Source organism: Anarrhichthys ocellatus, unplaced genomic scaffold (genome assembly GCF_004355925.1).
Source record: "Anarrhichthys ocellatus isolate YVR2014 unplaced genomic scaffold, GSC_Weel_1.0 scaffold13, whole genome shotgun sequence".
NCBI classification, from domain to species: Eukaryota; Metazoa; Chordata; class Actinopteri; order Perciformes; family Anarhichadidae; genus Anarrhichthys; species Anarrhichthys ocellatus.
In genome coordinates, this window is record NW_022280043.1 from 1,627,504 (window position 1) to 1,640,218 (window position 12,715).

The following is a 12,715-nucleotide window of genomic DNA, read 5'->3' on the forward strand; positions in this document are numbered from 1 at the left end:
TTTCACTTCACTGCGCTGAGCTTGTCTCCAAAGCCTCCAAATTACACCACAGTGCTACAGGCGCGCTGCTTGTGCCTCTTATATTTCGCTGTTGGGGGAAATGAGCACGATTTACAGTTCATTATGAAATCGGGTTTTACTATCTGTGCTGGCACCAAATCACATGGGAGTAATATCTCTGCCCAGGAGCACTGTACTGTTGCCCTCCCTGTGCTGTTTATCTCTGCTCAGGGGAGCTCAGGGTAGTTTAAGAAGGAACTCCAGAGGCTGAGCAATCACACACCCCTTTCTCTCGCTCTCTCTCTCTCGCTAATTCCTGAGGCAAGACCAGGGAGGAACAAAGCTCTACTTGGGGCAAGCGAGTATAGCTACTGAGGAATCTCAACAGAATAATTCCTTTTTAATCACTGCTTTTCATTTTATTTGCAAGCTATAAGAGAAGGTTTTGCGGATCATATTTAATCTCTTGGCTGAAGTAACAAGTGGAAAACTTGTTTATCGAAGTTCGGCTCAGCGGAGGAGAGAAACTCACGTTAGAGCTTACAGGAGGCTGACACACGGTAAGTTCATGTAAATGTACAAACGTATGCTTTGAAATGAACACATTTCCATAAATACAACGCCAAATATGAATACGGCGGAATATTAGTGTTCCAAAACACATCCGCGTGCACAGGATTTTGTCTTGCAGAGCTTTTCCTCCTTTTTTGTTTTAGCTGGGCATTTTGAACACAACTTCCAACCAATCTCCAACTTCCCACTAAATTGTTCTGTTTCACCGTAGTTTACTCATAACCACCGCTCATGTTGATCCCACAAATTTTAATCCACAAGCCAATCGTGTTGTAGGTTTCTTTAATTTACCGTGTTGTCAAGCTGCGCTATCCTGCTTGAAAACGCCACACTATTTGAGAAGTTGAATGGGAGTTTAGTATCACACTGTTTACACTTGAGTCCTGCCAGAAAACTGTAGCAAACAACAATGTTCATTAATCGTTATCGCGTGAATCGGCGAGAACAAAAACGTGAAGTCCCGAGTCCCAAGTTTTAATTCCCAATAGGCCTGTGTCTAACGCGCTGATATGTGTATTTAAAGTGTGAAAGCACTCATATGGACTCGCCTGTAAGTGTAAATGTAAGCAACCCCGCTTTTTAATTACAAACTCTCCATGTTAATCCCACTTTATTAGAATCCATTGTAATTCATTTTTAAAGTGCTGCTTTATGGGCGTGTTTCCTGTCTCTCCATTCTATTCCTCTACATCACTCAGAAGGCAAACAAACAAGATTATTGGATTAGTTGTTGTTGGAATAACTCACCCTGTATTTGTTTGATTAAACTTGATTGGCAGGCCTTTGTTGTTAATCCTGTTCCCAGGGTTGAAGTGTACATTTCTCTCCACTCCAGCTCCGTGTTCACACCCCCACTCTAGTCATGGATGAATCCCCAGCGTTGCTCTGGGCCAGGGAGGGAAACCTTGGCTCTGCTAACGTAGGCTTTGATCTTTGCAATGCAAAACATTTTATTCCAGGGCTTAATTTTTTTTGCAAGCGTGGAGCTAAAGCTGTGCGTACCTGCATTACATTTTGTTGTCGTGCCTTGGGAATTTATTTATATAAATAAATTCCCAAGGCACGGAACTGCGGCAACTGTGTAACAACTGCAACAAGTATGCACTTTGGTCATGCAGTGCATGTGTGGCGACCTTTGCGGCCAATAAGGAGGTGCAGTCTGGATGTGGAACCTCAACATGGGTGTAAAAAAAGAATGTCCTGGATAACATACAGACAGAAAAACAGCCCCATGGTTCGTGTTCCATTTGTAAACTAGATGACCCAGCAAAACAGGTCCGAACCCACTGACCAAATAGCACTTGCAACACAACACCGGCCTTGCCGTGCACCCCTCAACTCTACTGCTGGAGTACTGAGGCGCTGAGCCTGAAATAGACCCTCTTCTCTAGAGTCAGGAGGCCCTGTTATTTAGAAACGTATCCTGATAACGTAACGTGGTCTAGCTGAGATGGAGCTTTGTGTCCCTACCAGGCATGCTCTCATTGAAGGGGCACAAATGAAACACTTATTCAGATGCATTTTGGGACATGTCAGATCCAGTGTTTTTGGAGCTATATTTCATTTTTATTTTGACTATTCCTTTCGATATAAAACAATTAGAGCTGCAACAATTAATCGATTAGTTGTCAGATATGAAATTAATCAGTTTCAGTAATTTCAAGTCAAATTCTCTGATTCCAGCTTCTTAAATGTGAATATTTTCTGGTTTTATTACATGCTCTGTGACAGTAAACTGAACAACTTTTAGTTGTGGACATAACAAGACAATCATTGACATTTTTAGTCATTTTCTGATATCAAACAACAAATCATTTTATCGAGAAAATATTTGACAGACTAATTGACAATGAAAACGAATCGTTAGCTGCAGCCCTATTAACAATATAGTTTAATGCAAACAAGCTGGTTGGTAAATAAACCATGTTCTTCCATTTCTGATCCCTTACTGTTTTCGGACAACAACTAGTCCTCACCAACCTTAAACTGGCTGTTTCTGAGAGGTATTAGAGGGGAGTTGCGAAAGATTTTCGCAACAGCCATCTCTCTGTTCTCAGCAAGGCTGTTTATAAGTTGCAGAGTTATTTTAGTCTAAAGGGAGTCAGTGAGTTACAAAGTTTATCTGTAAGTCGCATAAAAAAAGCCTCAACTTTCTTTTAGCCCAGCACATTGCCCTCATAAAACAGCAACTACCCCAACAAGTGAGCATATTTATTACTTGTATTTATTGTTGTGTACTTTTCCTTGTTGTTTCTTATCAGCAGGTACAATGGATCTTGTGGTCTTGGTTGCGTTCAGCTCCTGGCTGGCTCCTGCACTCGGTGAGCATCCGTTTCACTAAAGGTGCAGCGGCTTTACGCTGTTCCCTCTATGAAAGCCAGCTGTGTGAGCGTGGTGTTCTTCAGTCGCTTCCCCTTTCTGTAGCTTTGGTTGTGTTTTTAAGTTCCTTCTACTTAAACCAGCTGATGTGTCTGTATAACATAGGCATTTGGCAGGGAGGTGTTTGGTAAGTTTCCTACATTCCTACTGTCAATGCATGGCCATTTGATTTCCAGTGACCACTTATTTGAAATGGCTGCTTGCCATTGCTCTTGCTGCTTGTTCTCTTTTCGGTCAAATGTGTATAAAAGGCCTTGTCTCGTTGTTAGCATTGCAGTGATGCTGTTTTCAGTATAACTTCCATTTCATATTTTCCATTTTAAATAATTTCATGTCAGGGTTTTGCTACAGCCATGTCAGAATAGTGTAAATGTTTGCATAAACTGCAGTTTGAACAATCATTTATTCACACAGCTGCCAAGTTTCTGGTCTTTGATTTGTTTCTCTTTGAGATAGATCCCTGTTTTTTTTAGTGTCCTCTCTGACTCTCAGGTCTGTTAGAGTCTGACCTTGGTTTTTAAAGGTGGAATAAGTTGCAATAAGCAAACTTACACTTCAAGTCTACTGACATTTGGTTAACAGATTATCATTTTACTGCATTAAACATCAGTTTAAAGTATATACATAAGCACAACTAGGACTGGCTGACATTTAAAAGCTGTTCACAGTCTGTTGAACATTTTAATGAAAGCTGTAAAAAGAACGCATTAATGATTTGAAATGTTGCCCGGCACAAGTAGAAACGTTATAATGTAACATTTAATGTGCTATTCCAAGCTTAAATGCCCCCCCCCCCAGACACCTGTGGTCATTATAAACAATTGTTTATAATGTCTGGATTGTTGCTCGCCCTTTTGGGCCTCTCCACAGAGTGAATTTGCCTCACGACCATCAATGTTACCATTTGCTGACATGCACTTACACCACCATGTGAATGTCTTATAAAGATTAATGATTTTTGAAACTTTTTTCACAGCCTCAGCGGCAGATGAGGACAAAGGTGGGTATTATTTGAACAGAAGCTTAGACAAGTCAAATTAAGATAAACTGCACACTCATTCTAGCTGGCATATAAATTGGCACACCAAACGGGCTAATGACTAGATGGATGACTGAGGCCCTTAAAGTGCTGAATAGCTGTCATATCATGAGTGCTCTCTGAAGTGTGTCAGTGGGTAAATCTGCTTCTCATTTGTTTCCTCTCTCTGTTCTCTCCTACCAGACAGTGACAGTGCTTTTAATTACGGTGAGTGTTTAGCAGATGAACGGGGCCTTTTAATGTCCGACCCTCTACGCAGGAAACATCTGGGAGTTCCAGATGAGAGAGAGTTTGCATTTTCCACTTGTTTTTTCAGAAGTGACGGAAAACCGTCACCCCGAGGCCAAGCTTCTGGAGTAGTCCCACTGCGAATACTTCTCATCCTGTCCCCTGTGTCATTGATTTTAAGTCCATCTAAGGCACTGACGTGCAAAAAATGACTCAAAGTTTCTATACCGTCAGTGTACTGGATGTTTTTCAGTTTCATTGGCCAACCCCGGCAGTTAGCGTCGCACTGGTTTCTTTGAGAAGTCAGCGGGATTTTTCCATTGGATTTTGGATTACTGCTGAAAATAAGCTCTGTGACAAACACAAGTTTATGATATTTACACGTTTTGTTCATTAAGACAATCTTCACAAATGAACACCACGATATTTTTGTATTGTAGATTAAAATGTGAAATATCTCTTGTGCTTGTGTTGCAAACTGACCAAAAACCCATAAAAAAAACCCATTGACTCTGAGAAGAGAGATCCGGAAGTGCAAAATGACAACTCATTTGCAAGACTTAAGACTCATTCCTGCAGCACTCTATAGGCATTTTTGGAAGTGTTCTCCACACCCATTTTGTACTATTCCAACCATAGTATGTAGCCCTATTGAAAGACCATAAGCAGTGGTTTCCAACTCAGGGGTAGGGATTTCTTAGGGGGTCCCAAGATATATCTGAGGGGTCACGAGATTATTAACAGGGATAAGAAAGGGGGGAAAATATACTTTTGTTACACAAATTTATGTTTATTTTTCTCAGATTTGTCTTTTTTCTTATGAAGTTGTGGGTATTTTCATCTCCTCTGACCTTCCTTAGAATTAAACAACCTTAGGTCAAAGTGTTTGCAAGGGATCTAACATATGCCAAACCTCATTTTAAGAGGTCACATGCCAAAAGGTTTTGGAACCACTGCACTAAAGGATTGATGAACAATTCTGGCAGCTAAGAAAACAACAGTAGCCAATTCTTACTCTTTTTTTTTTTCCCATAAAAAAAAAATATTTGTTTTAGTTTATTGTAGTCAATATGTATTTGCTAATGTCTGCAGATAGTTGCCATCTTGCTCGGTAACTTGTTAACTAAACAACACAATGCTTGATGCATGTTCACAAAGCTGTGATCCCCATAAACAGTATGTTATCATTCATGTCATAAACAAGCAGACCCTGTCCCAGACTAACTGCTCCCTTGATTTTGTTTCAATTGATGGAAACACAGACATGTCATATTGCTTCTACACAAATACAGAGTTAAAGTTGGCCATGGTGTTAACAGTTTTGGTGACTGCAGCTCACAGGAATTTGTGGTGTCCCGTGACCATCAGGGGGCTGCAAAAAAATGTCTGCAATGCTGCTCTTGACTCAAAATGTGGTAAAAAGCTTAAAAGCGTATGGTATTTTGTATCTCAAAGCTGACACATGTTACCATGCACTTCTGCAAACATAACAAAGAATTTTTTTTCATTTCAGATTACGAATCTCTGAGAATCGGTGGCCTGGTTTTCGCAGTGGTACTGTTCATCATGGGGATCCTCCTCATTGTCAGTAAGTGTTTGACCACCTTAAGTACACAGCGGATGTGTAGTGCTGAGTGTCAGCCGTCACCACACTGTGATCCCTGTATGTGTGCAGTGACCTCGCAGTCTCTCTCAGAGGTCTGAAAGGGAGGCACACTGATGCTCACAATTCCAGCATTCAATGGTCATGGTCCGTGCATCAGAGCAATTTGCCCTTTACATCTTATCCCTTTCCTCAATCATAGTGTCCTTCCAAGGTTCCTTCTCCTCAACTGCCTGCACATGCGGTCACTGCCAGTGCTAGCCCTGAAACCAAAACCAACCAATAAATAATTAATTGGGACCCAAACACTCTTTGTGTTGAAGAACATTCTTCAACACTCTGGCTCCTGTATTGTGGGGAAAGTTCAACAAGCAAACATATAAGGCCTCCCAAGACGTGCTGGCCAGATGGGTTTGTTGGCACAAGCTCAAGACTGTAATCATGCACCCATCAAGGCTTGGAACAACCTCATCCTCTTTTAATAGCCTAAAGGGGGTGGCGTTAGGGGACTGTTAAAGCGGCATACATTCTTTTTATGATGTCTCATGTTCATTTTGTCGCAATTTTTTTCTTGTGTTTTACCCCCAAAACAACAGCCCGAAAATGTACCTGTTCATCAGGTGACAAGTCAAGGTGAGTGAAGTCCAAGTAAAACCTGTAAAAACCAGACCCTTCTCTGTAAAACGGATAAAACATCCCTCCAGCCTGATTATCTGTTAATATTCCTCAGGTCCAGAGGTCCTGATGTGGAACGAGGTGTTCCTCGGGGTAAATATTTTTCTTTCTATTATAATAACTATATCAAGTAGATTTATTGCCTTTCTTTTGAAATAAAACAGTAATCTAAAACTCTTTCCACAGCTTCGTAGACACAAAGACAAAGAGCAACGGAGATCTGGTTAGTGTCTTGTAAACATCTGCGAATCTATTTGCTGCAAAGGGAGGCTAAAAGCGATTTTTTTTTTTTTTCAGAACAACTCAATCTTGTTCTCCACCTCTTCCCACAGTGTTATCGACTTACCATTAGGTGGCAGCAAATACCTTGATCACAGCAGAGGACAATCTTTCCATGAACACAACAAGCTTCCTTCAATTTCTTAGTGCTGCTCTGTGCTCCTTTTTTTCCTTTTTAATGTTTTTATCATCAATTGCTGTTATTAGATAATGAGCCAACTTTATATGGTGGTAGTGTAGTGTGGTAAAAGTGTGATTCTCATTTGTATTTTTATGACTTTCAGATTGATGCAAAATATTAAAACACATCTTTGAAAAGGTTCCTTCTGCTTTCATGCATCGTTCTTTTGTTCTCTGCCGTTAGGAGCAGACCAGCAGCGGACAGCTCTCTATTTTGCTGCACTCCCACTTCTGCTGACTCTGCAGACACTTCAGTTGCACATGCAGTAGTAACCACCAGCAGTGAGACTGTGAATGATTTATGTGCTGCACTATGCAGTATACTTGGAAATGGGCTGTCTTTAAAAAAAAAAAAAGACTTAATTTGACCTATCCCTCTTTTCAGTGCTGTTTTTATTGGCAGATTTTCAACCGTAGTGATTATAGCAGCCCCTGCGAGAGCAAAAGCTGCGTATGCAGACTGTATTTTCTCCCTGGTGTTGCAGGAACGGTCTGACTGCACTGCACAAAAGAAAGCACATGGAATAGAAAATGGTGCATATTGAGCATGCAAGCAACGTTTCTAAAAGGCATTATAAACTACAAACTGATGAGAATCTGGTGCAAAATCCACAATACGGACAGATTACAGCATCGATTCTTAAATATCCAAAATACCTTAATTTATTCACACATGCAGTTAACACCCCCATACTCTCGCATGCTCCACAGAAGACTATGATACTCAGCAGAATGTTATACATACTACCTTATAGTAGCATTACATTAGCTGTTTACCCTTTTATTCAATGTAATTTTGGGCTACTGTGGCGACCCACTATCCCCTGTACTGGCAGATCTGGCACTCTGTGGGTGTAACCCTTCGTTGTGAATGCAGTGTTTTGCTGTGGCCACCAGAGGGTCCCTGCTGAGTTTGCAGAGAGGGTTCTTAAGCAGTTCTGCATGCTGTCCTGTCCAGCTACCTCGATTCATATCCAACCTTAAACTGCATCCTGCTAAATTTCTGGGAGACGGAGATCCTCTACATCTCTACAGTGCAGCCATGGCCACCAAAGGTTTGACTGTTTTTTTTTTTCTTCTTTTATGGGATTTCCAAGGGTGTAACATGCATGAAACAGTTTGTCAGATTGTCTGAGTTTAGAATGAATTACTTGTTTGGTTATTAAATGTGTAATCATTTTTTTTTTGATTTGTCATTTTATTTGAATGAATGAAACAAATTGTTTTAGTTTCATACGCATCTTTAATTTGCCTGCCGCATTGTTGCTTCAGTGCCAAGAGCCAATGTACTAGTGATGCATGGATCAGTGTTATAACAAAGGGAGTTTTTCCGCAAACTCACTGCGATGAATAAATGAACAAAACTTAACATGTTTCTCTGAAACTGTAAAGTCTTTGTCGCAGAGAGAAAACAGCGGAAATAAATACAAACTGCCAGCTCAGCCACTTGGGTGTGAGGGTTCAGCATCAATGCAAGCCGCAATATCGACGTCCAGATACTCTAACAATCTGGCATCGGTGTAGCCTAAACACGCTTATATTTGCAAAATCACTGTGTTGGTTGAGAGTAGAGTTTTCTTTAACAGTGTTAATGGGTCAAAAAAGATAAACATAGCAGTCATTTCAAGTGGCTTCTTCAACTTTTTTATTGAATCTCTCTTTGTTTCTCTGCTGCTGTGATGATACCCCTGTATCTTGTTGCTGGCTTGGAACCCACTTTTTTCATGGTGCGTCTTTTTCTGCTGAGCAAAGATGCTGCATTGAGCTCCTCTCAGTGGACAAAAAAAAAATACTCCTGAGGGGTTGTGTAGTCAAGCCTGCAGATCTGAAGAGCTGCAAACCTTGCTGTCTATGGTGCTGAACTGAACACACCTTTTAAGCTTATTGCTGTCCCTTGAGCCGCACTCAAAGTAACATTTTTAGTCTGTTTTCTATAACCGCCCCTTCTCTGTCTCTGCAGAAACTATGTTTCCAGACCGAAGTGACTTTGATTATGGTAAGACATACACCATCTTCTACTTTCATAAATCAAAAACACCATGTAAAACATATGATATTTTGTACTTTTTACTACAGTATGTTTCACGTTCATAATAAACCCACCCCTATAAAGTCCCATGCGGTTATGTCCCTTGTAGATTATGAGACATTGCGGACTACGGGGGTTGTCCTTGCAGCAATCATGTTTGTATCTGGCATTTTAATAGCCCTCAGTAAGTTAAGACTTTCTCTCACATAATACTTGAATACAGAGGCTTAATCATGTATACGTGATGACCTGTACCTTTGTAACTAATCTATCATTTTCCAAACAGGTAAAAAATTCACAAATTGTGTAAAATCCTCATCCAAGTAAGAATTGTGCAAAGCTCAGTGGATGATCCGCCTGCGCATGCTGTATGAATTTGACTTGAAGGGAATACCCGACCAAACATCTTCTTGTTCTTTGACTAATACTGAGTTTCCCACAGCTTTTCCTATCCCTGCCCTGGATGCCTGTTCTCAGAATACCCCCATTCCTTCTTCTGCATACTCAACCCCAAAACACACTTCCAACACATTAAACATTTTTTTACACAGAACCTCGTATGACAAATGACGTTCTCTTTATCTCAGTGCTTGCTCCTAAAATGTATGCATCACACTCCTCGTGTGTTGGTAGTGACTGGGTATATTGATCTGATATGAACTGATTGCATGCTGCTTTTATGGCGAGATGAGATGAAAGACGAGGGCTGCTACTTCTCAGTTACTTCAGAACCCTGTGGCTGCAACTGTTTTTGGATCCTGTAACCCGGATAATGTATACTCGTGATCAAATCCAACTCCAGCTCCAAGTTGAAGTTGTGGCCACAGTTTTCAATCTTTACTTCAGTAATCCTAAACAATTAAAACAATTCAGATACTTACTAATTTCACTTTTTCTGTTTGCAGTTCCAGCTCATCTGGTACCCAAATCCCAAAGACAGAGGGTAAATTCACTTCACTGCTCAGGATCATTATGTGCTTGAATTCAATTATGTTCACTTTCTCTCTGCAATTCTGATATTTGTTTCCTTTTCTTTTGCAGTGCCTCCTCAAACTGTATAGAAAATATAGTATCTACTTGAAATGGAGGACATCGTTACAGGAACCACGCCAGCGAATACACACACACACTGATTATTTATGGCCATCCTGTTTGGCTGATATACCTCTGCCAGCGAGATGATCAACAAGGTTTTCCAACGCATCCTAACCTGGTTTTATTGAGTCTCCCATGGAATTATGTAGAAAGTCTTTCAATAAGTGATCAAATATCAGATTGTTCATTAATATGCGAGTGTTGGGAATAAAAGAAAAAAATAATATGACCAACCATGAAACTTGAAAGGGTACTTTTAATCAAACAAATGCAATAATTGTTGTTGCTCTTCTTTACATCTGACTCCTGTAAAACAATTAAGTTAAGAGCATGATTGAATATTCATAAACTAGCAAAATCTCCAGATCGAAAAAAAAGGAACTGCACGCATTGATCAATTGTAGCAATTGTCTTTTGTTGTTATTTTTCTTCATTTCTGTTGATATCTTCTTTTTTCTAGCATGACAAAATAATGAAGAAACTAATAAACAGAATCAGCAAAAATTGAACATGCTAAAATGAAATCGCTAGCATAATATATTGATGAAAAATAAAAGACAATGTTCAGTTATGTATTTTATTTTATAATGCTTTGGAAAATGATGTAATACAGTGTTTGAGTTTGCTTATAAGTAATTCATTCTGTTTGAATCTCAAGGCAAAGGTACGAATCATTATGTTACCTGTAAAGCTGGAAAATGAAACCCCCGTTTCAAATAAAGGTCTTGTCTAGTCAGGATGATTTTATCAGTGTCTTTTAACAATGTTATCATTATATACAATATCCAACATTAGTATTAGGTTGTTTATTTATGAGATTGATATTTCCTGTTTACTTTACAGGAATTTATATCATCTTACAGAGATGACACATAAGTGAGAGGCAGATCGAAACCTAATTAATCTCTCAAATTACAACAAAAAACAAACCTCACTTCATCTGTGACTAAGGTTTATTATCATTGCAGTAAACCTCAGTGGAAATTATGCTCGACAATTATAATCCTCTTGACACTATCCCTTTCTAGTGGGATGATGTATTTTCCATCTTGGAAAACATTTAGATGGAGCTTTAAATACAAGTGTTACTGTACCTTTATTCATGACTCATGACTAAAATGTACAGTTAGTCAGACAATTTGTCACCTCACTTACTCACGTAATTACTCTGTGAAAAGAACATTATTTGTCACAACCAGTTTCAAATACATAATAGTTTTACATACAGTCAAGTTTCTTTTCCCACAAAGAAAAGTTGTACTTGATGTTACACATGTAAGTATGATGCATACAGATAGAGAGTTAAATTATGTGATAGCTCCTTTTCATTTTTACCACACGCATTCTTAACATAAGTACACATGCTGACCGAAATCAAAACCATCACTCAGTGTATCAATATGATGACTTGTCATGATGGGGGGGGTTTTGACAAGAGTGTCAGAGGGGTTTCAGGGACATTGTCCTGGAGGTCATACAAACGATTTCATAGAAATCAACGTTAAACTGGGAGTGTAGCCTGTCAGAGAAACGAATACCACTCCACCTTCCACAGCGACGTCTATAACCTCTGCTGTTAGTAGATGCTCTTCAATTCTGTTCGTTTAATAAAAGCTTTCATTTCCAAAAGTTAAATATCCATTTTGATAAAAATAAATACATAAATTAAAATGTCTGTTATAGTCGGAACAGTTTAAACATTTTGGAATGAAATTCTTTGCCGACACATGAATAATTCGGCCTACGCGTAGAAAAATAAATAGAGCCTTTTTTACAGACACCAAATCGCAGGTAATTTAAGACTCATGAATTATATCCAGAGATTAATATGACAAACTAGTTTGTTAACAATATATAGGCCAGAGATTCCCAAAGCAACATAATAATAAACTGTAAATCCCCTTCTTAACAGAGGCAACATCTTAACAACTCATTCCCTCCAAATGGGGATTACAAGTGGGGATTTCCATGTCATTCCTGGTTCTGCAAGGACACGATACGTCGACGAGAGGAAGCACTTCGTTTCTTCAGCATGAGCTTGAGCTAGAAATTGAAACATACATTAATGATAACTAACCCTTGGCAAAAACTGAAACAGTGCACGTCTGGCTGGCTGTCAACAATGATGAGCTGCTCACCTGCTCTCCCTGGGGGCCGCTCTGCAGCAGGTGAGCCGGCTGGTCGTTCTCCAGGTTGCGGATACTGGGATCGGCTCCTCTGCGCAGAAGCAGCTGCAGGATCTCCTCCTGGTGGGGGTTACCATGGAGACCTGCTGCCATGTGTAAAGCCGTGTGACCATGCGCCTATATGCAAAAGGGGGGAAATGCAGCATGACTCAGACTGTTTATAGTCAGGTATGTATACAGTATATACTTGGAAATTCACATAAACCCACAAACACTTGCATTTTTAAAATCCAGTTTTGGTTTTGTGCCAGAGTGGGACTCACTTTCAAGTTGACAAAGTCTTTCATGTTCGACAGGGGAATCCTCAGCAGATAAGTCACCAGATCGATGTTCCCTTCCTTTACTGCCAAGTGCAGCACCGTCTTGTTACTTTTGATTTCCTGGAAGTGGATGAGTGAAAACCGCAGGTCAGACTGAAACATTTAACTAGGGGGGGGGGGGGGGGGGGG

General features: G+C 39.9%; 2 protein-coding genes across 6 annotated transcripts in view; one reads left to right on the top strand and one right to left on the bottom strand.

Annotated features, from left to right (window-relative positions):
• Positions 1-204: 204 nt before the first annotated feature.
• LOC116386861 (FXYD domain-containing ion transport regulator 6-like) lies at positions 205-10,817 on the top strand. Of its 5 annotated transcripts, XM_031853438.1 has the most exons (13): positions 205-560; positions 2,835-2,894; positions 3,929-3,952; positions 4,175-4,198; positions 5,733-5,807; positions 6,419-6,455; positions 6,553-6,590; positions 6,684-6,720; positions 6,795-8,011; positions 8,917-8,952; positions 9,095-9,169; positions 9,891-9,928; positions 10,027-10,817. In XM_031853438.1, the coding sequence occupies exons 2-8, from the start codon at positions 2,843-2,845 to the stop codon at positions 6,689-6,691; spliced, it is 258 nt and encodes an 85-aa protein (XP_031709298.1). In that variant the 5' UTR covers positions 205-560; positions 2,835-2,842; the 3' UTR covers positions 6,692-6,720; positions 6,795-8,011; positions 8,917-8,952; positions 9,095-9,169; positions 9,891-9,928; positions 10,027-10,817. The 5 variants fall into 5 exon arrangements, with proteins under 5 accessions (XP_031709298.1, XP_031709295.1, XP_031709296.1 ...); XM_031853435.1 differs by lacking the exons at positions 205-560; positions 2,835-2,894; positions 3,929-3,952; ... (2 more) ...; positions 6,419-6,455; positions 6,553-6,590 and having other exon boundaries at positions 6,683-6,720; XM_031853436.1 differs by lacking the exons at positions 205-560; positions 2,835-2,894; positions 3,929-3,952; ... (2 more) ...; positions 6,419-6,455; positions 6,553-6,590 and having other exon boundaries at positions 6,683-6,720; positions 6,830-8,011.
• Positions 10,818-11,493: 676 nt separating this feature from the next.
• The window catches only part of nfkbid (nuclear factor of kappa light polypeptide gene enhancer in B-cells inhibitor, delta), a 6,684-nt gene continuing 5,462 nt past the window's right edge, over positions 11,494-12,715 (bottom strand). Inside the window, exons 10-12 of the mRNA XM_031853432.1 lie at positions 12,530-12,646; positions 12,219-12,383; positions 11,494-12,123 (exon numbers count right to left, since the gene is read on the bottom strand). Of these exons, the coding sequence (XP_031709292.1) occupies positions 12,052-12,123; positions 12,219-12,383; positions 12,530-12,646 (354 nt within the window). The 3' untranslated portion in view covers positions 11,494-12,051. The remainder of the gene's footprint in view (positions 12,124-12,218; positions 12,384-12,529; positions 12,647-12,715) is intronic.